General features: G+C 41.0%; 1 protein-coding gene across 2 annotated transcripts in view; it reads left to right on the forward strand.

The window, feature by feature from the left end:
• Positions 1 to 773: 773 nt before the first annotated feature.
• The window catches only part of dtx1 (deltex 1, E3 ubiquitin ligase), a 53,831-nt gene continuing 32,272 nt past the window's right edge, over positions 774 to 22,332 (forward strand). The window contains exons 1-2 of one of the 2 annotated variants that reach the window (XM_042487712.1): positions 774 to 1,309; positions 1,770 to 2,397. In XM_042487712.1, the coding sequence (XP_042343646.1) occupies positions 2,139 to 2,397 (259 nt within the window). In that variant the 5' untranslated portion in view covers positions 774 to 1,309; positions 1,770 to 2,138. The remainder of the gene's footprint in view (positions 1,310 to 1,769; positions 2,398 to 22,332) is intronic. The other variant, XM_042487711.1, reaches the window with a different exon arrangement.

The raw sequence follows: 22,332 nt of genomic DNA on the forward strand, positions 1-22,332 counted from the left end.
TATGGACAATATTTCCCTCATGTCAAATTTTTAATGTTAACACTTTAGAATTTCTTTTAAGTAATGTGGAAAACTTAGTTGGTACAAACGTATTTGTATGGTTTTTTTTTTTTTTTTTTTTTTTTTTTACATTATTTAAAAGAAAGTGTTATAATGCCGGTCATATTATCTGCCCATAGACCTCTAGTGGCGGAAATAAATACAAATACATTGCTGTTTTTGTTTTCTTGTGTAGCATAAAGGAACTATAACTGCATTTAGTTTGCAACAGTGTTGTGATTGACAATAAAATAACATTGAACCCTAATTAGGTATCAGTGTTATTCACAGTTCTTTCAGCATTTATTCTATTTTGCAACAAATAAATCAGCACTCTCATTTCAATTAGGTAGAGTTGAACAAGGACCCAGAGGGCCACATGTTGATCTACTGAGGTTTAATATTACAATGGGGTTTTTTTTTCATACTTTTAGCTCTTCGGAAGACATATCAACACAAAAAATAAAAAGAAATGGTGTGTATCTAATGTGAAGGCTATAGCCTATAGCCAAAATACCTAAACCGAATCATGTCTCCTTGATTATCTATTGTGAAAATTTTAAAAAAGGGTATTTCCCCTCTAATATGGTCACAATATGTAAGTTATTTATTTTCTTCTTCTTCTACTTTTTTTTTTCCTTGTGTTTATATTAGTAGGTTACCGTAATCAGCAACTCCTCATTTAGTATCAGCAGTTGTTCCATGAAATCATGTGTTAGAGGGGATTTTATTTTGAAATTAGTCACCGGAAGTCGTTTAATTTTATTTTGATATAATTAACGCTTTTGGAGATTTTCAACGGCAATCCATACAGGTGCGCCTGGACATTTTCGCGTAATTTGCGGGCGGCATGAAATGCGTGTTTACTATGTGAATGCACGTTATTTGGCGTTCCAGGCAGAAATGCGCGTGGACAGCGGAATGGCTCCGCACCTCACACACTGAAAACCGTGCAACTGGGACATGCATTCACTTTAACACAGCGGACCAACAAGCTGGTGTAGTCTGTGTAGCAGATTCACGGGGAATAAAACGACGTCTTGGTTTCCCTGCAATAACATTGAATTACTGGAGCTGCGGGAGGTGGCTCTGACGGAAGATTTTAGTTTAAAGGATAAGGGAAAACATACAAAATCAGATGTGAGAAGACAGGTGCGTTTCGCGATTTGCACTCGTTTTTTTTTTCTTTTTGCAGTCTGATTTTCGGCCGGAGCCTGTCAAATGCAGCCTCTACCTGACAGATGTGTGGCACCACAACTGCAGCCTACAGGTCTGTATCGTCAGAATGAATTTTGCATGCCGTGAAAAACAATCAGTACTAGCGTTAAGATCTAATACTCGTGAGAAATCATAGAAGCAACAGAGACAGTGATCCTTGCTCTGCATCCACTGCACCTGAACAGCTTTCTGTGTGGAAAATGTCTGAGTGATATTCTGTCTGCTAGGATTATGATAGCATCTGTCTGTTTATGCACACTGCTCTGTCCCCTCCGCACAAATCTGATGACAACCACAATTATTTTGCTGCTGAACCAGCTCATATACATTTTTTTTGTCCCTGCACTTTAAGTAAACAGTATTGCCAAGAGGCACAGGCCACACTGGGACTATAGCACAGATTTGGTTATTGTTATTTCCTCTGAAACAGAGCCTGACTGTTCAGAAATAACTCACAGGATAGGCTAAATCACAGCTTACAATTGTGTTTCTGCTCTTCATCTTTTGTTCAGAGAGCGTCTCTTGTCTATCTGCTGCTGATCTGCTGTGGTCGGCTGTGGAGGACTGAGACTGCCACAGCTGCAAATCTCATCATCATCATCCTCAACGTCTGCCACTTCAAACACGACAGGACACAAGAGGACAGAGGCTGCTTTTGGCTAATCAAAGAGCCAGCGGTCACAAAGCACCTGTGGACGATGACTCCAGCAGAGCTGCATGCATGAAAGCAGCATGAGATAACTGAGGAGTACCACACTAAACGCTGATTGAAGCTTTTTCTGTTTGGCGCTGATGAAAATGTTCCAGCTGACTGACAGGGTTGCAGTGCTGTTCTAGCCCGGGACATAGCCAGCAGCTGAAGCACAGACACCACAGAGGAGATGGCTCGTCCAGGATCAGGGTTGCTGGTGCCTGTCAATGGGCTGGGGTACCCCCCTCAGAACCTGGCCAGGGTGGTGGTCTGGGAGTGGCTGAACGAACATGGACGCTGGAGGCCCTACAGTGCTGCGGTTTGCCACCATATCGAGAATGTACTGAAGGGGGATGCCCGGGGTACTGTGGTTCTGGGGCAGGTGGATGCCCAGCTCTCTCCTTACATCATCGACCTGCAGTCCATGCACCAGTTTCGACAGGACACGGGTAAGAGAAATGTCAATTTCTTGTTTACTGACACAGATGTCAGGGAAAAAACACATGACGTAAATAGAAAACAACAGTCATCACTACATTATGGGGATGTTTACACAGTAGTTCTATCATCTGAAATAGGTAACTGAATGAATCATTTCTGACTGTCCTCACCACACATGATGTCATATTATCACACTGGGACCGATTAAAACAGAGCCAGCCTTGATCTGGTTGCTACACAAATCTTATGTAACTTCCAGGGGAATAAATGAGAGTCCTGAATGCCCTGTCTGCTTTGGGACTCATGTAGATGAGCCACAGGTTGAGCTTAGAGATGTTGCAACAAACAGGACACAAAGATGACAAGTGTTGCGATGATTTATTCATTCAGGAGCGCCTTTATGCGGCTGCTGGAATGCCATGACCTTCCCAAAGGTCACCATGTTGGAAGAGCTGTGCATTCATCAGGCAAATGAGTGCTGGAGCTCAGAGTGGTGCTCCTCACTCTTCTCGGCTGATTGTATCTATCAAATGTGGTGTCATTTAGATGTAAGAATGGCAATCAAAATAGCGCTTGGTGATACAATAACTATACACAGTTCTCACAGTGCTCTTTAACCATTAATTCACCTCAACTGATTTCACGCCATATGATGGACAGATACAGTAAGTGGTTATACATGAGACGCTAAAGCAGTAACCTCACAGTGTATAAACTACTGAGTGGTAATTTAAAAAGTTTTGATGTTAAACGTGGGTTCTACAAAACAGCATGGGATCAACATTATGTACAGTGAGCGATTGGTTACCTCAGACCCTAATGTGCTAACGGTAGTATAATAATAGTGAAAATAATCTTTGTAATAATATGCCCTTTTTAGTAAAATCCACCCGGCACAGCCTCTGTTTGGTTGACTGTAATTCTCTCTGATGACTGCTACCTTTTTAAACAAGACCAGATGTTTTTGTGCTCCACCAAGGCTCAACAGACTCTCTGTGTTCATCTGTGTGTGTGCATTCACCTTCCTGCTGTCCCAGTGTTTGAAGCAAAGATATGGGGGAGGTTCTAGACATCTGTTAGAAGCAGCCTTGTAGAAATTTCAGCTGCCTGAATTATTCTTCTCCTCTGATTCAGCTACACCGTGCTAGAGCTAGTAATAAATCAAGCCACTGATTGTGACTTCTGTGTCAGATGCTCCAGGGACATGTTGGGTACACAAGAAAAAAACATGTCATCACCTCATTGATTAATATTAACAATGAGAAAAACTCACTGTAAGTCAGTGACAAGTCTCCTATTTGAAGGCGTTATGTAACATCGGAGCATTACAAGTGGTACAGGGAAATGATACAGAAGGTGACCTCTCTGCATGCGGATTTGCATTATGTCACCTCTCATTAATTTTCAATGCGTCTTTCATATTTCCATACATGCATATTTGTGGATTTATTTGACACTGCTACTCAGAATACAGAATAATAAGGAATAGAGCTCAAATTTTAAAGGTCACTGGAGTAACTGTTAGTCTGCCTGATTATGGAAAAAAAAAAAAATAATGTAATGAAACGTTTCTGTAACTGGTTAAAAACTGCAAAAATACCAACAGCTGTGATGAGTTGTAGTCATGTATGCACTTTCTACATGTGTTTTTGTAATAACCCAGCTACAGATGGGCGTTTTTAACAAGCCCTGGCAATACATTTTGTGGTATGTGTCACTGGGCGAAGCCATGTACTTGCCCCTTTAAAAATAAATGTGAACATTAAGTAATGAGAAAAAACAAAACAAATGGGCAGATTGTTTTTAACTGAGGTTTTTTAAAAAAAAAAAAAAATCTCATCCTGTCCTCCTGATATCACGAGTGGTGTACTAAAGGGTATATACAGAATTATGTGGTATACCCATCTCCTCTGGCAGTGTACCTTTTACCCACCTATCAGCCAAAAAGCTATTGGAATATATCCACAGTTTACACACTTCCTCCACAGTAACCCACCAATCTACCGAGTAATACACTCACCTCATCAACTACCACTACACCACTGGATATCACCCGTGACGCCATTGTTGAAATATTAAAGGTTCCCTATTATGCTTATCTTCAGGTCCATGCTCGTACTTTGGGTTTGATTGGTGATTGTTGCTGGGTCTTACACCTCTTGGCGTCTCTGCATTGTTATCGCAGTTGGGGAGATGACTGTAACGGCACAATATTGGCACTTTCTATCTTAATCGATAGATCTATCTTTCACTGAAATTGCTTTGTTAGGCAACAGCTTGAGTCTATGTTTACTTCCTGTCAGCTGATGTCATTCATATCCACTCCAAAACAGTCTATGTAGTATATTTCTGACATCACAAATTTGCAGAGGCCTTGCAGCTTTTAAGGGCACAATTTCTTAATTCAGACTGTGTGCATTTCTCTGCAGATTGAACATTTTGATTCTTTCAGTTTTTTTTTTATATAGTTCCTTCTTTATATATGAAATAGAAACAGAAAACTCAGTTTTTACAATACGGGACCTTTAATGCCGCACACACAGGAAACAGGCTTTATTACTCACTAGGCTGATAAAGCATTTTTTAAAGTGCTTTTTATAATTACATCATCAGAAAAATCCCAACATGTAGACACCACCAGCACTATTTTAATCACTACAATATCCATACATAACAGAAGGACTATGAAGTAGTCAAAACTGAGTGTGAAGGCTATAGAAGGGATTGAAAAAGCCACAAACCCCACATGACAAATATATTCTGTATTTATTGTCTATATATAGCATTTAGTGTACATAGCACTTGATATATTAAGAGTTTTTTTTTTAAATTTTGTATTGTAGAGTAATTTTCTTTAATGTTTGAAATGCTGAATAAGAGAGCAGCATTTCTGCCTGACTGTCAGGAGGGTTGTGGAGATGCCGGGCTGGACCTCTGCTCTCCTAGTTGGTGTCTTCCCTTCTGATAGAACATAACACAGAGCAGCACGCGTGTCTGAGGTTGACTGGCTGCGAGATGAGCCACTGAGCCGTTTGTCAGCCATTACCACAGCGCTGGGGCTAGGCCTGACGTTTATCGGTCCTCATTGTGCAGGTCGGTGTGTTACCTTCCCCCTTGGCTGGGATAAACCTGTCACAGTGTTGCCTGACGGACAGCAGCCTGCACGCCCGCTGCCTCCTCTCCCCCCTCTCTCCCCCTCCTCGGCATGATCCGGTCCTGTCCCCAAACATGGGCAAACCACTGCCGGACCACAGCCATCGATCCGTGCTCCCATGAGGCCTCGCTTCCAGGCTGCTGTGATGTTGTTGCTCACACAAAGGGCCTCAGTGAGTTTGTTTCAACATGGATTGTGATGCATCTGTTTCACATCGGATGTTTGCTATATTTGTAGCTCAGCAGGTCACCCGCAGCCACTTGCTCTGTTGCAGGCTTATGGAGTGTCCCTGTGGGGAAACCCCATTTTGTCGTGGAGCCAGTGAGCTCGTCCTCTGAGGCTGTTTTTTTGGCAAGAGTTGGAAAGAGAGTCGAGAGTGTTTGGTGTCCCCTGTGTGTTGATATGTCCTTGTTTCTGTACATCAGTGAGTTTGCTGATGACGGTGCACTCTGCCAGCTGTGGCAGCTGTGGTGTTTGTGTCCTGTCCCTACAGGCTTTGTGGGGGTGCCCTGCTCCTCATGTGGGTTTGGGAGGAGCTCCTGTGGGTGGGAACCAGGCAGAGTTACTCCAACTAATGAGACAGCAGCTATAGTTTATCTCCATGGCTCCCTTTAATCAGAGCATCATGACGACAACACATGCACCACAGGCGATGTGGCAGGGCCCCTCTCTGTGGAGAGCAGCCTAAACACATCTGTGTTTAGTTGGCATTCAGAAACACAGGGCACAAAGTTCATAATACAACTGCTGGTGAAGAACACCAGTCTGTGGTGAAGTCCTGAACCCCAGTGCTTTATATATACAGCATGACTGAAGACTTAGAGGCTTATATATAGTGTAGATGAATATCTGACTGAAGGCAGGGAGAGGATTGGCTCCCAGCCAGGGAGGATCGATCTGTTCTCCTCCCCAGAGGGGCGTTTGAACCTCTAAACACTGCTGTGGACTGATCCCCTTTCACTACACCCACTCCCATAGCCAAACACATAGGCTTATCTGCCATCTCCATCATATACCAACACTTGTGGTCTGTCAGATGGATTTCACACTGCAGCTATTGCTTCTGCTGCCTGGCTTTTAAGCATTTACTACTGTATTTTCTCTTATGATGGAGAGGTGGCACAAAGCAGAGAGACCATTAAGTGAGCATTAGTGAGAGATAGTTGAATCAGTGATGTAACATCAGCACCTTTCAAAACTTGAATATTTTCCATAAATGAAGACAGATTCTGTTGGTTACCATGGTCATATCACTGCAAGAGGATTTTACCTTGTAGCAGGTAGTCATTAAAGGCACAGTTAACAGGTTTAAAAACCTATCACAACAGCAGAAACATGACATTGTCTTACAAGGTGATGTTTTTATTAATGAACTGACTGGCAGGAGTAAGAAACTCAACCATTTTCTCTATAATTCAACCATGACAAATAATTATTAATATCACTAACAATACAAGTTACATGATAAATACATATAGTGTTATCAGTGTTATCAATAAACACATTTCACCTTTTCACCTGATATCCCATCCCTGCAGTTATTGGTGCAATGAAAATGGTGCAATTGAAGCTCGAGCACCATTTTTGCAATAACTGCAGGGGGGAGGGGTCAGATGTGCAGAACACACATGTGCTGCTAAAGTAAAGGTGTAAAACAAACATCAGCCTGACTGGCTAAGGCAAAATGTCTCACAAAAAGTTATGAGCCCCCCAAAAAAGAAGCCAGAGTACAGGTAGAAAAAGAAAATGAAAGGAGCAGAGAGGCAATGGCCATATTTCTGGCCAAAACAAAGCACCAGTTATGACAGGTGAAGCTGAATGTGGCAGCCTAGCAAATACAACCTGCTGTAGCGAGTTCAGTTTTAAGCTACAGACAAGAACTAGTATCATATAAAACTAGACACTAAGGCATCCTTCCGTAATTGCTGGATGCAAATGCATGCAGACAAGTTTGCCATAATAACTTAAAAAGTGAAAAATGTCAGGAGTGCTTTTATTTCCCCTTAGTGTCCCAAAAAATGAGTATTTGCAGGTTTAAATGGTTAATAGTTGATGAAGGGGAAACATTGCTGTTCATAGGTTATACAGGGCTGTGGCGTGTAGTAGCGCACCACAGAAGTTGATCTCCTAGCAACACAGGCCTGCAGATGTCAGTCAGCCATTGCCAAGGGAAACACCCACCCAGAGGCTCAAAGATGAGTTTTTTTTTTATCATAAATATGCTGAAGAACTTTTTAATCCTCATTTAAAGAAATGCAAAAGCATCTGCAGCATCATTGCAGCTCATAGGTCCATCAACAAAATTTCAGTTCAACTTAGATCAAAGAGACAGCATGGTGTGTGCAATTTATGTCTGAGTCTATTATCTTTGTGCTCCTGACGTTGCAAAGGCCATTACAGTTGCTCGGTGCTCACTGTTGTTAGATGGCCCATGTGTGACTGCAGAGATAACCCCTATCAGCGGCTGCTGGCTGCTGTGTTGCCGGAGCAGGCTTTTGTTTGTATTGGTTCCACAGGCGTGAGAACCTCCTCTCCTCTGGCATATTTCCCTCAGCTAACAGCCCTCCCTGACTAATTACGGTGAAAAACACCAGAAAACAAAGACGAGATGGTCATGTTCTCATGTCTGTTTTGTGTTAAGCTGACAAACAGCAGTAGCTGTGGTTGTGGTTTGGACACTGCCTGTAAACTTGCAGTGTGTGTAACACTGCAGATTGTCAAAGAGGGCGGCGCTTCAGGTTTTTGTCTTTAATGCAGTTTTGTATGTAGTAAATGTGTGTGGGAACTGTTTTGGTGGTCTGTGGGAGGAAGCTGTAAAAAGGATTCCCGCTATGTACGTGCTAAAGGTCAGGTGCTGTATGCATCAGCTCTGACTGTGAAATCCCACTTGCGTCAGAAGAAAGCAGAATGAGGAAAGAGTGGCGCCCGAAGGCTCAAAAGTGTACATTTAGAACAGAGACGTCAAGAAACAAATAGGAATGCAAAACAAGACGGAACCAGGGGCTTTTATACGTGTCTACAATTGGAGCACATGTGCACACATCAGCAGCACTGTGATGTTTGCTGACACGCTGAGTTGTTTCGCAGTGTATGCTGTATGCTTTAAAGGCCTGGATTTTGTAGGACTCCTGTTTGTCATTATTCTAGATCTTAGGAGGTACCATGTTCAGCAGGCCTGTGCCCGACTCAGAATTCTGCCAGTCCAACTGGATGTGTATTCGACGATTCGTTTTGTTTTCCATACAAAGTTTAAAGCCTGAACGGGATCCATGGGGCATTCAGTGACAGAGGCATTCATGTAAACAAGCTAACGGTGCCAACGATAAGTCGAAAATGTGCAACAACATTTTTTGCTGACATTAGATATCAAACAAAGCCAGAGATTGCATTGTATTAAGTTGCTATGAGCTTTAAATTCACCACTTCTTGAGAATGAGGTGCATTTTTTGTTTTACTGTCCTGCATACAAAGATATAAGGGATGTACTTTTCAGTAAAACAACCTCCATTTATGTTGCTTTCTTTTGGTTGGATGATTATGAAAAATTGAATTATGTTTTTGTGTGGCAGAATTTGTTTATCGGGCTTGGGATAGAAGACACAGTTTTGTTTGGTGACTGAGCAGTGCTGGATTGATCACTGCAATGATATTGTAATGGTGTCTTATAAACCCATAAGGGCTGGGCACATGTTTGTGTGCATGACACAGGGTAAAGAAATCAGTAAAATCAATTAAACTAAGCAGACGGTCTCTCCTCTCTCTTCCTTTGTGTCGCTGCCTGCATGTCCGCAACTTTTTGTCAAAGAGTAGAGTGAAAGTCAAGAGCACTAACTCTGCAGCAAAATCTGGCGACCACAACGTCCCCAGAGGTACACTGCAGAGCAAACTGACTAGCAGTCGACTGAGGGGTCTCCAAGTGATGATTCATATCTCCGACTTTAAAGGGGGAGCTCTGATATCTTTAGATATTCAGCAAGTCACCTTCCGACTGCACTTTCAGTCATGTGAACTGTAGACAGACATATTGTGTAATAACCAAGTTCTTTTCTGTTCGACGTTTCTGTAACCTTCATCTGTCAGTGAAGGTGTTTAGCAAATTCAAAATGTTGCTTATCCAAGGCGACTTTAAGGTGTCACTGTACACAGGGGTTCATTATAGCTCGAACCAGCTGGCTGAATTCCACTCAGATGTCGGCAGGAAAGGGATTGGAGTGGCGCTGGGGTGAGGGAGGAGGAGCGGGGGGGCTGACAGAGGTGAGGAGAGAAGGGGAACAGAGGGAGAGGTGGAGCGTTTTCCTGATGGAAAGTGACAGTCAGGGTGGAGGGAGGGATAATAACACTGAAAAGACCCTCAGCTGTGCACATTCCCCTGCTCTTTCGCTCACACATACAGCTTTTGTTTCAGCGCTGCAAAGTCTCAAATATAAGGCCTCAAAGTGTGCCGATTTTAATTATCTATTTAACATATTTTTGTCAACTGTCCGACTGCATGTCATATATTGTAGTAAAGAACAAAGGCAGATGCCAGAGTCCAAAGTGGGTTTTTTTTTTACCAGCAACCATCACAAGAAATATTACAAGATTCTTTGTTTATACTGACACAAAATGTAGAAAATTAAAGGGATACTCTGCCGATTTTCAACTAGCTTTGTATCATAACAATGGGAGTATGTACTGTGGTAACCCCCCCCCCCCCCCCCCCCCCCCCCCCCCCCCCCCCCCCCCCCCCGACACACACAACAAACACACACTGAGCAAAAGTCTGACTGATGATGCAAAACATGTAATTTGGTGCTATTTTAGTGTACTGTTTAGTTGTAAGAATGTTTGTGACCGAGCCGCTGTGTTGGAGAAACGACTCAAACTTGCGACCAACTAGCTCAAAAAAACAAACAAAAAAAAAAAAAAAAACTCAGATCAAATTAAAAAATGAAGTAAACTAGATAAAACTAGGCAGTGGTGATAGAATATAAACCAATATATTGTCACTACACTGCCTATTTCTTTCCAATAATGTTTTTCAAAAACATATTTTAATGTCCTGTTTTGCTACAAGCAAGAGTTTGTAAACAGGAAGCGGGCACCATGATTTTTTCTGTGTGGTAAAAACGGATGCTGAAAATAATGTGATCAAACAGTAAAAAAAAAAGTGCTGACAAAATATAAACCAAGATTCTGCATTGCCTATTTCTCACCTCGGATGTTTTCAGAAACATCTTGTAGCTTAAGGTTGCTTTAAGATGAGATTGTTTGTCAACAGCCAACCACAATATTGTTTCCTGTCAAATTACATTACCTCACCCACCAGTGGGAACGTTTATTAGTCTGTCATGGTGCAATGCATTTGGGTAGTCGTAATGTTTTTACCTCTTGAGCAAAAAAATTGCCACAGTCACTTTTCTCTGGTCATGTAGCACCAGTTTCAAAAGCCTTTGCTTCTGCATAGACATCCCAATCTCATGAAAAAAACCCACATGGTTCTACCTGTGAAACACTTCTTTTAGTAAATTTCAGCATTTGAAGTTCAAATGCACCAATTTTTAAAAGTATACATTTACTTTCAGCGCTGCAAGTTGAAGTTGCAAGTTATTTTCCTTTTTCTTTTTTTTTAAACCTGGCTGTCAATCATTCTTTTGATTTTCAACATTTAGTCTGTGTAAAAAATTGTTAAATATACCCACCTTAATTATCCAGAGCCTATTTGACATCTTGAATTCACATGTTTTGTCAGATAGTCAACAGTCCAAACCCAAAGATATTTGATTTACAGTAACCCAAACAGACAAAAGGAGCAAATCCTCAGATTTTAGAAGCTGGTAAGAACAAATGTTGAGTAAACAGTCGTCGGAATGAATCTTCTGCGCATTCATAAATTGAATAATAATTTTAGCACCATACTTACTTACTAAATACTTTGTAAAACATCAGTCAGGGGACTATTTCAACTTCAGAGCAACCTTTGTTCCCAAGGTTGTAGTGCTTTGGTCGGCTCTGTCCACATCCTTATTGCGTTGCAGTGATGAGCAGGCTGTGCAGCTTCTGGCAGCCTGCGGCAATAGTAGCAGAAGCGTCTCTTCACATCTCCTTTTAACTTCTGATCCAGTGAGTCACCACTTTTAACTTCTAAAGTGGATATCATACTCCTTTATCAGGGAAGCAGCTTTAAAGCTGCTCTCTGCGCCGCTTGCTTATCAGGCTGGTCTGGGAGGTCAGTCAGATTGTGGCCTGTCGTCTGCCTCGGTCCAGTCTGCTGCTCTAGAATAGGAATGAGGCATCATCCCTAAACTCTTGCTCACATGTCTTGACAGATTGCTATTTGAAACATGTCTAGGATGTTAATCAAAATTTCAAAAGTATTCAAAAGCATTCTCACACTCCTCTCCCAGTAATGTGATTCACTCAGGAAATGTTGACCCAACTCTTGTGCTGAAAGAAAAAAAAATAGCTTCATGGCACACAAGCTCTTCAGTATACAAACCAGATGTTTGGGAGCTGTCATACTGCAAAGGGACAGAGTGTTCCTACTGTAACAAATGTGGTGTCTTTGATCTACAGGAGTGTGTGGTCTAACATTTACAGAAAGCATCATTTGACTGAGACCAGAGCTGCACTGATGCAACTCGGGCTGCCAGCAGTTGCAGCGAGCTCCCTTGATCAGTCTCGGTGAAACGCATAAACACAGCGCGGGACTTTTTTGTTTTGGTCTCAGCATTTTCACTCATTTTATAAAAAAACGCACCCTTAGCCTACTTTAGCACAGCAGCGGCAGCATGACAAATCGCTAAAGCTGAAACTGGGATGGCTTTCTCAAAAGCATCTTACTGGTAAGACAGTCGTCATTGTTCCAGTGTAAGCCACTGTAATGGCCAAGAAAGATCTTCCTACAGTCTGAACACACAGGCAGGAGTCACAACTCTGCTGTGATCCAGTTACTCAAACACTCTGAGGGAACAACAGAGTCACTTTTCCTGTCATTAGCCTACATATGGTTTTTCACAGACTAAACTGACTGTATTCAATACAGCTTTATTTTTTTCGCGCAGTGCCATTTAAAATTAACATATTATACACACAAACCACATGCTAAATGACAAAGGAAAGGAAAATATAAACACTAATTGACCACGTGAACATGCACATTTTTACTTATCCTTATTAATGCACAGGGTTTAAAAAAAAAAAAAAGAAGACATTTTTAGCCACGCTTGTGTCATGGCTCTAAGGATAGCGACCCCCTGACTTTCCATCTGTTACTATTTTAGGCAGCACGAGGTAGAGTGGGTGGTCCACTAATATGAAGATTGGCAGTATAATCCTTGGGTGAGATACTGAACCCCAAATTGCTCCTGATTGCTCCTGCTGCTGTTCCATTTGTGTGTGATTCTGTTTAAGCTCAGTAGCAGGTGGCACCTTGCACGGTAGCCTCGGTCACCAGTGTGTGAATGGGTGAATGTGACTTGTAGTGTGAAAGTGCTTTGAGTGTCCTGAAGATAACTAAGGCACTCTGCAAGTGTAGGTCCATTTACTGTAGTGTATCATTATTTAAGAACTGTTGTGTTGATGTTCCCATTAGCCTCAGCTGTATTTTATATTTAGTGCTATATAGCAAATGTAAGCATGCTAACACCAAGATGGTGAACAGGGTAAATATTAAACCTGCAGCATGTTAACATTGTCAGTAGTAGTAGTAAGTATATAGCATGCTGACTTAAGCCTCCTTTGCGCAAAGCACCGCCTTAGTATAGCCGCTATTATGGCTGTTGACTCCTTTAGTAGTTTCAAAACATATTGGTTAGTGCTGCTGGAAGGATTAGTTGATCAACAGTATATCTTAACAACAATTTAAATCAGCATTTTTAAATAAATAAAAAAACATTTAAGTTGTTATATCAATAAATGTGAAGATTTGTGAGTTATTACAGGCCTGTCACTGTGTATTGAGTATCCATGGGCTTGTACATTGATCCATATTTTTTGTATGCTTTTAAAAATTGAATGTAAAAAAAAAAACAAAACCCAGTTACACATAGCAATCTTGTAAACTAACTCCAGTTTGTTTCATTCATTGCAAAAATGTGCATTACAAGGCGAAATAGAGAGACTTCCTTGGCTTACCTTCACTGGAGGTACCTCCCTGGCTGTTGCTGGTCACTACCTGCATCTCGCTTTTGGCATTATGGCTACCTGAAGGGGCTGAGCTGTCTTCCCTTCTTGTCTCCACATTGTCACTCTGTCTTTGTCTGGTCCTCATTCTCTATTACATCCTCTTCCGCATCATCAGCATCCGCCTGAATATTACTATGTGATCGGTTGAAATAGGTTATCTGAGTCAGCACTGGGCAATATATCAATATTATATCCATCTCGTCATATGCGACTAAGTATTGTGTTAGATTTTGGATTTTTTAATATTGTAAGTGTCGTGTTTTCCTGGTTTTAATGGGTGCATTGCAGTAAAGTGATGTATTATCCTGAACTTGCAGACTGGTCTAGCTGTTCAATTATTTGCCTTTGCCCACTTTGTCATTTTATTCATGTTACTTATGATTATTTATCAAAATTGTCATGGTCATATATTGATATTGAGATATTTGTTCAAAAAATATTGTGATATTTAATTTTCTCCATATTGCCCAGCCCAAAAAGCTACTGTGCGCCCTGCCTTCACTGCCTCTTAGTCAAACAGCTTTTGACGAATGAAGGTTTCTGCGTCAGTTTGTAAACATGATTGACACAAGAGGTCATATTTATTATTAAATGTGTGACAATTTTGGATGAAAAATACAAGCTCTGTGTGCACAGGACTTCTGATGTCTGACTAAAGAAGCCATTTGAGGACTACACCTTGTGCCCTTGTAACTTGTAATGGACATTTTTTTCCACTGTTTTCTGAAGTTCTATGGTAAAAAAAAATTAAACATTTACTAGTTAAAACTAATTCTAATTAATAAAAAAAACTATTCTAACTAACTATAAAACGATCACTTGCAGTCCTAATATCAACTGCACTGTAATGAATAAATGGTCGAGTAACTTCAGCTGTAGATTATGATATGGCAATATCATAGATAATGCTTGTGGTTGTTTGTTCTGCTTGTAGTACAGAGTGACTTGCGTTCTGAATGCGCAGTCATTGGCCGTTCAGTTTAATGGAAATGAGAGGAGGAATTACTGCGACAAGGCACGGGACGAGCACACGCATGCACATACCAGGCTGACATTCCCTCACACTCCTACTTTGAGCCATACAAAAACAATCACTTATTTTGATTGTTTGCAGCCCAGGCGCTCAGCTGAATATCAATGTGAGTCTCTCTCACTCACCCTCCTCTACTCTGCTCTGTTCTTCGTGTCACCTGTAAGTGCTTCTAAATCATGGTTCCTTGGGAGAGTCCAGGCGCTGTGACTGTTCAGCGTGAGGAACGTCCCGCAGTAACCTGTGAGGTGAATAATACTTGAGGCCCCTGTAACCTCCACTGTTGCCTTCCAACAGAGCTACTAACACACCATCGCTTTTTTAAATTCTTTTTTAGACATTTACTTATTAATGAGAACTTGCAAACTCTCTAGGGATTTATATCACTGGTGCCTCAAGGTGAATTTTTATCAGACTTCAATGGTAATTGCTCCTACTCTGTTCTGTCCTTTGTATGGATGCTCTCAGTCAGAGAGACATTTGTCAATTCAAAAGGAGATGAAAGTCATTACAACAATGTCTTAGGTAAAATGAATGTTTTTTTTAAGGCTATTTATTTAGTACTTTAGATGGAAGTCCAAAGCTTTAAAGAACCAATCAATTAAAAAAAGCCACCAATACCATTGATACTTTCATCAGAAAAAAACGATACTTGGAATGGCAGGAAAAAAGTTTAAAAAGAAATAGAAGAAGAAAAATAGCAGAAGAAAAAAAACTCGGGGAGAAAAGGGAAAGCATGAGATGGAGGATAACAGGTATGTAATTTAGCTAATATGTAAAGGTGAAAAACAAAGAAAATGTAATGTGAAAATGATGGATGTGTAGCCCAAGTTGTCACTTTCATCCATCTTTAGATTATGTTAAAAGAACAGACGATAGAAAAGCTTAAAATGAATTGAGTGAGCAATTATGTCAAATGAGCTCAATAAACGCATGAAAGCTAATGTGGGTAAATAGCAAGCTCCATCACGGTCTGCGCTCAGCAGCTGTCATGTGAGACATTCAGGTGGACATTGAGAGCAGTTGCAGAGTACAGTGTCTCAAATTATTAACTAAAAAGTTCCCCAAAATATTATCTAAGTCCTGCTGTGAGAATTTCACTCATTATATGAGATTAAGCAGCTCCAGAAGATGTTGTATGTGATACAGTAGGTATAAAAAAGGGCTTAAAAAGGTTGTGGGGTTTGTTTAGACTGAAAGTACAACTTCGATATAGCATGCTTTGTGTCTAATACAGGACCCCAGAAAAAAATAGATGAGTGAGTAAAATAATAGATAAATACATTTGCTTTTTCCAGAGAAACCTTTGCGTTATCTTGCAAATATTTTGCACTCAAGAAATATAATTGTGGTACTCAGTCATAAGCTGTTTATTAATAAACCATGGTCAAGCCAGCAGGCAGCCACCGTCCATCTGAATTATTATTGTAATTATTAGTATTGTTGTTGTTGTTGTTGTTATTATTATTACTATTATAATATTATATTATTATAACATGAAAGAAAAGTCTCTCCCCCATAGTCTGATACAATTAAAATTTAAATAAAAAATGTAAAATTAAATAAGTCGATTACCTTTTTGAAATTGAATCCACTCCTCCCTTATTGAAAAATCCAGAATTTTGAAATATACAAATATTTTTTCATTTCTAAAGTTTAAGTGCTGGACAGACGATATCTCCTGCTGAATAATAACCCATTCTCTGTGTATATTCTCTGGAGGTTTCAAGTTTCCACATCAGTTTGTACATCTGTGTTGACTCAGATTTAAAGTGAGCATGGCACATTTTTTAGTGAGGGAGGACTTGAAAGTAACAAACACTCTAGTTGGCTTGAAAGGTGGGTGTTAAAGTAGATTCTATTAGTGACCAGATTTAACACGGTACTTCGAATTCTCCAACTACTACTGCGGGATATTCTGTGCTTTCTAGTTTTATGGTCAATATGTTCCAAAGTGTGATCATTTTTTCCAAAGTACGGTTAAATACACTGCCTCCAGCTGAGCTTCAGATCTTTAAAGGTAGCTCTTAGCACGTCTTTTGGGTAGTGTATCACGTTAATACCAATAATCCCACTCCTTACACCCTCTATGTGTGCAGCATAAATTGAATTTCAAAGTTGACCCTCATCTGTTCTAGAGTAATTAAGCATTTCCAGAAAATCATTAATGATTTATTCACCATAGCTCCATATATATTATGTATGTCTCTTGCAGCTATTAGAGCCTCGAGAGCATGAAGTCATACGCTTGATCTGATTCTATGCTGTAAACAACCTTTCATTATGACGCAGTATCAGAGTGACAAAAGTGAGGGTTTTACTTACAATACCTGATTTCCAGGAACAGTATCATTTCAGCAGCTCTCTTCCACCTCTCTCTCACCGCAACCAAACTGATGACTCCTGAAAAGTGGATTTGTGAAATGAATTTCTCCACAGACTTTGACCCTCAAAGTCAATGTACCCCTGTTACACCTCTGTAGGCTTTGATAAAGCCCATCGGACTTGTGTTCAGGCTTTAAGCTCAATAAAAGCTTTTAGTGATACAACAGCAACTTTCCAACGAGGACATGACCCTGATTTTATTCCAGCCACTGACATTTAGCCTCGAAAAGCAAGAGTCGGCTCCCTGAATATCCTGTGTTCCTCTTTGAATAGACTTTGTAGTGAAATTTATGAAAAGTGCACATGATACAAATATTGCAGTAAAAAATAATTGAGCTATTAAGATGAGCTATTAATGCTAATAAAATGAGCGCCTCTACATTAATTTTGTAGCATGAACACAGAGAAGATGTGATTACACTTGTGATTCACCAGGGAAAAGGTGTGGGACTAATAATAAAAACTCCTTTGGAAAGTAGGCTGCTTAAGGAGAAGTTGTGTTTGTTACAATATATGGATAAATCATTTCTGTCCCCGTAGGGTGGTCAGATGCCCTCTGACCTCTCTCACACTGTGTCCACTTTAGTGCTGATCAAAGCTGACCAGTGTAGTCTGGCACAGAGACAATTTACTGTAATGTAGCCAGACGTTTCCTCTGATAAGACCTGACTGTGTCTGACAGCCATGAAGTAGGTTATAAAAGCCTGTCTCAGCAAACTCATTTACTGCATGCTGTTCATCTCAATGAGTCAGACTCCTTTTATTTGTCAAATGTAATATTCTGAGCAGTTTTTCCCCTCTAGGTGCCTCCCACGAACAGCCTTGACGTTATGATGTCATTTGGTAGAAAATGGTATCTTTGTTTTTCTATATCTGGGTATAATATGTGGTATTTCTGGCTTTTTCCAGAAGATTCTTTACGATCTAATGCTCACATTTTTGTGTATGATAAGTATAGAGTATGCACACAATTGCCCACAGGTCATATAGAAGTGAGTCAGAAGTGTGTGACGTTCTGACAGTGTGATAAGAGATGAGCTGGTGGTTATGCATGCATGAACATATCTTCCTTTTTTCTAGAATCTGACCTCACTCTGCCATCATTTGCTAAGTTCAGTTTGTGTGCAGTGATGGTGCAGTGTACATAAACCTCATCAAGTGTGATTGATTCATGATTCAGTCATGTAGCAGTTAGTGTTGCATGTACAGAGTGGCAGAGGTCACCTCATGAAGAACTGCGTGAGCTCTTTCTCAAAGCCTCCGCTGATGTCGTGCCGCCATCAATCAGCTTTCCGCTGAGCAGGCAAAATGGTTTCACTGATGTACAGTCTGTCGTGCTGGTGTGACGGCTGACATGAAATATCGTGTTGTCACAGATGAATACTGCACCATGTTGGGGTGTGGGTTTTTTGTAGATGTGTGCGTGTGCATGTGTGTGTGTATGTGTCACCTTCTCTTGTGTTAAATAGAGGGAGGGAGCGATGCAGTCTGCGGTACAAGGTTAGCTGTAGGTCTAAGTGATGTGTTGGTAATGAAACATCATGATATTTATACTGACATATTAATGCCGCACCACAATATATTTATATGTTAGCGATAGAAATTGTGTACTTTTTGATGTTGATATATGTTACGATATGTCAAATATACACATAAATCATAATTTCATTGTTTTGTTAAAAGTTAAATGCTAACTAAGTAAAACTAGGTTTTCAGCAAGAATACAGGATTGGTGTAATGTTATTTGTAGTCAATCTGAAGAAGCTCTTTACGAGGATTCAGAGGTTGATTGTACATGGCTCCCAAGCCGCCATGGGGGCAGAGCCCACAGCTAATGGTGCTAATCGTGTGAACGTTGCTAACCGCACGAATGGTGCTAACTGCACGAATGGTGCTAACTGCACGAATGGTGCTAACCGTATGAACGGTGCTAACAGTGTGAATGGTGCTAACAATGGCATCAGTGCTGAGAGCAAGCCTTTTTGACCTGGGGGGGAATAAGGGGGGTGGGTACTACACTTCTGGGACAACACCATCACAATATTGGCGATAACCAATAACCGATAACCGTTTGGGGACATTTCAGCCCAGCGGTGATTGTCTAGCCATTTGGACACATTCACAGGAACTCACATGCACTAACATGCACATGCTGCTGAACCTGCTGCTACGACAGTGAATAGAGAAACTTGGATTACAACACACACAAGGATGATGTTACTTATAGTTGTTTACTGCTATACGACTCCTCTGAATGTCATACAGAGCTCCACAAATAGGATGCAGTATCCTCTTGCTCCAGAAGTTCAAAATGAAACATAAAAATGAAAATTTGGCCCAAATGAAAACACCCTGGCAGATTTCCACTTTTCAAATGAAATGTTCACAAAGTCTGAAGAATTGCAGCTGACAGTTACAGCTCAGTGATACATGGTAAATACAAAAGTTACATAGTCTTTCTCCAGTAATTTTGGCATAGTAAACATCCGTGTGCAAATGTCGTTTTTACGATAGAAACCTCAGCTTCATGTGACTTGTATAGTACACTCCACAATATTTGCGTTTTGAATGCTTCATATAACATATTGGTTTGTTTTGTCAATCTGGTTCATGCTACAGGCATTGCATTTTCACGTTTGAGAAACAGTCTTTAGTTTTTTAATATGTTGTGCTGTGCAGTATTACTTGGCAGACCTGTGTTCACATTGGACTGATGCCAGGATAAGAAAGCTCTGTAGCGCCCAGGCATAAGAAGTCATCAGTTGGCAGCTGTCGGGGATGGGAAGAAATGTTGTGATAACATTAAAAAGCCTCTGTAGTGCACGGGGGATAAGCAGGCAAGAATCCCAGAAAATTAGCAAATGTCATACCTCAGAAGAAAATGTTGAAATGTTGTCAAGAGCTACATCGACCAAATAAGCTGTCGCTGTTTTCAGTTTTGTCATACTACGAGCCAGTTCTGCTGTCTTTAACTGGAAAAATTAACAACGCAGAATTTTGTTTTCCATGTGTGAAAGTGACTCTATGTGCTAACAAGAAACCTGTTTCACTGTAACCCTGACACTGCTGCTTGGCATTGCTGGCCTGTGTCATGTGTAGCCAAAGCTGCAGGTTTGGGAGTGTGTGTATGTGTGTGTTATAGCCAGTGCCTGGAGCCGTGCCTCCTACTCCCTTGCCGTGGTGACGGCACGGCATGGTGCTGACACACTAACGAGGTTCCTGCTGGACGTGATGAGGCTAAAGTGGTGTGAAGTGTATGCGATTGCAGTGAAACACACAAACGCGGACACACTTACCTCTTCAGTTTGTACCACTTCTGGTACACACACATACACACACACGTGCACGGAGTGATTACACACACAAAGTGAGTCAGAGAGCATCCTTGGCAGAGCTGAAGCTCCTCAGCTGAGGACGGTCACGACATCCACCGAGTCAGAAGGTTGTTTCAGGGTCTGTTGCTTCACTGCGGTAGAGTTGCTGGCAGGTGGACAGGACTATAACTTCATTTTCTGAAGATTTTTTTATCCTCTGTATCTTTTTTTTATGTTACCCCAGTAACTGCAAACTCTGCACAAGTGCACGGTAACTGGCCAGCTCCCCAGGCCGGGCTGTGGGAGAGTCTGGAGTTTGAAGGGGCTGAGGATGAGGACGGTTGCAGTGGGAGTTAAGCCACTTTTCCTCACCACTTTGTCTTGCTGGCAGCAAAACTGTATTAGCGGGGCCTGTTTTACTGCAGTGTTCACTTTCTAAGCTTGGGCAGAAGTGAGACATCCTCTTTTTTTTCTTGTTATTTGGCAGAAAACCGCCACTCATCACATGCCTCCTTCAGTATCTACTCCCTCCCTCCTTACACACTCACGTAGCATTTCTTCTCCTTCGTTTTCTTCCTCCTCTCCTTCACCTGGCCCTTCTCCATCAACCCCCTCCATCTTCATTTCCTTCTCCCCTCCTTCCTCCATGTCTTTTCTTCCTTTTTTCACCCTTTCCTCTACCTTCATCCCTCCTTTCCAATCGTCTTTTCCCATCACTTTCCTTTCCTACCCTCTTTTCCTCCCTCCTCCATCAGTGTCTCCCCCTGCCTCGCGACCAGCGGCAACTTTCCCACTTTTGTTCATCCATCACGTTTGCCGACAAAGAGGACAAGGACGCTTAAGGGAATCCACGTCGCTATTCACCAGTGTAGCTCATCATAAAGAACTGCATTCTGGGAAAAAAATGAAAGTGTCATCTCAGTATAGAAAATGAGCTTTAACGTGTGATTTTGTGAGAAAAGAGCAGGGGAGCTGCAAGATTGTAACGTATAATGCTGTTAAACCAGCTTTATGCCAGACTGTCATCCTCATTATTATGGTCTCTGATCTCGGGGTATTTGTTAATGAGCAGATAATGCTCTTACAGATCTCTCCGACTTTGATGTACAGGTATGACAACGCCTTTTGAGCAAGAGCGTTTTTACATCTGAAGCCTCTGATACAAGCGTTCAAATGAAAAGTTCACTTCTTATCATATTCATAGTATGAGATCTTTTTCAGCCAGATGTTTTCTCTCAGTCTGTGATGCATTTTTAACGGCTCTGCAGTATTCTGTCTCTTCATCATCTCTAATAGCCAGCTTGGATGTATTGTTTGTGAAGGCCTTTTTGGGAGATGAAAGTCCTTTTTTTTCCCAAGCTGTGCTCTGGGGTTTATGTGAAAACATCAAACGTGCTTCAGTTATTTTATTTCCCCCATACTGTAGAATGTATTAGCATATTCATCATGTGATCACTATTCATATGTAGGATATTATGAAAGATGTATGATGATAATTCATGGCCTGTGCATGCACTGACGCTGTGCTGCTCACATCCTGTAGGTCTTTTGTTTGAACAAAAGTTGATTATCTGTTAAAATAAATGAAGAGCACTTTCCGCTGCCTGAAAAATCTGATACTTGTGCACCAAATCACAGTTTGACAGAGGAGGGCTTATATGGAAGCCTGTATTTATGTGTGTTACCAAGTTGAGGAGGAGGTGCAGCCAATATATATATAATACTAACATAACATAATACTGAGAAATTTTTCAACAAGTCTTAGCGGGGATTCAGACTGAAAACAACCCTCCGTCACAACAGTGCAGGGTTGGGGCGTCTTCTTTAAGGTACCACTGAGACAATTGAAATCTAATCCAGGAAGTACAGTCTGGGATTTATTTTAGAATATGTC

Source organism: Plectropomus leopardus, chromosome 6 (genome assembly GCF_008729295.1).
Source record: "Plectropomus leopardus isolate mb chromosome 6, YSFRI_Pleo_2.0, whole genome shotgun sequence".
Classification (NCBI taxonomy): domain Eukaryota; kingdom Metazoa; phylum Chordata; class Actinopteri; order Perciformes; family Serranidae; genus Plectropomus; species Plectropomus leopardus.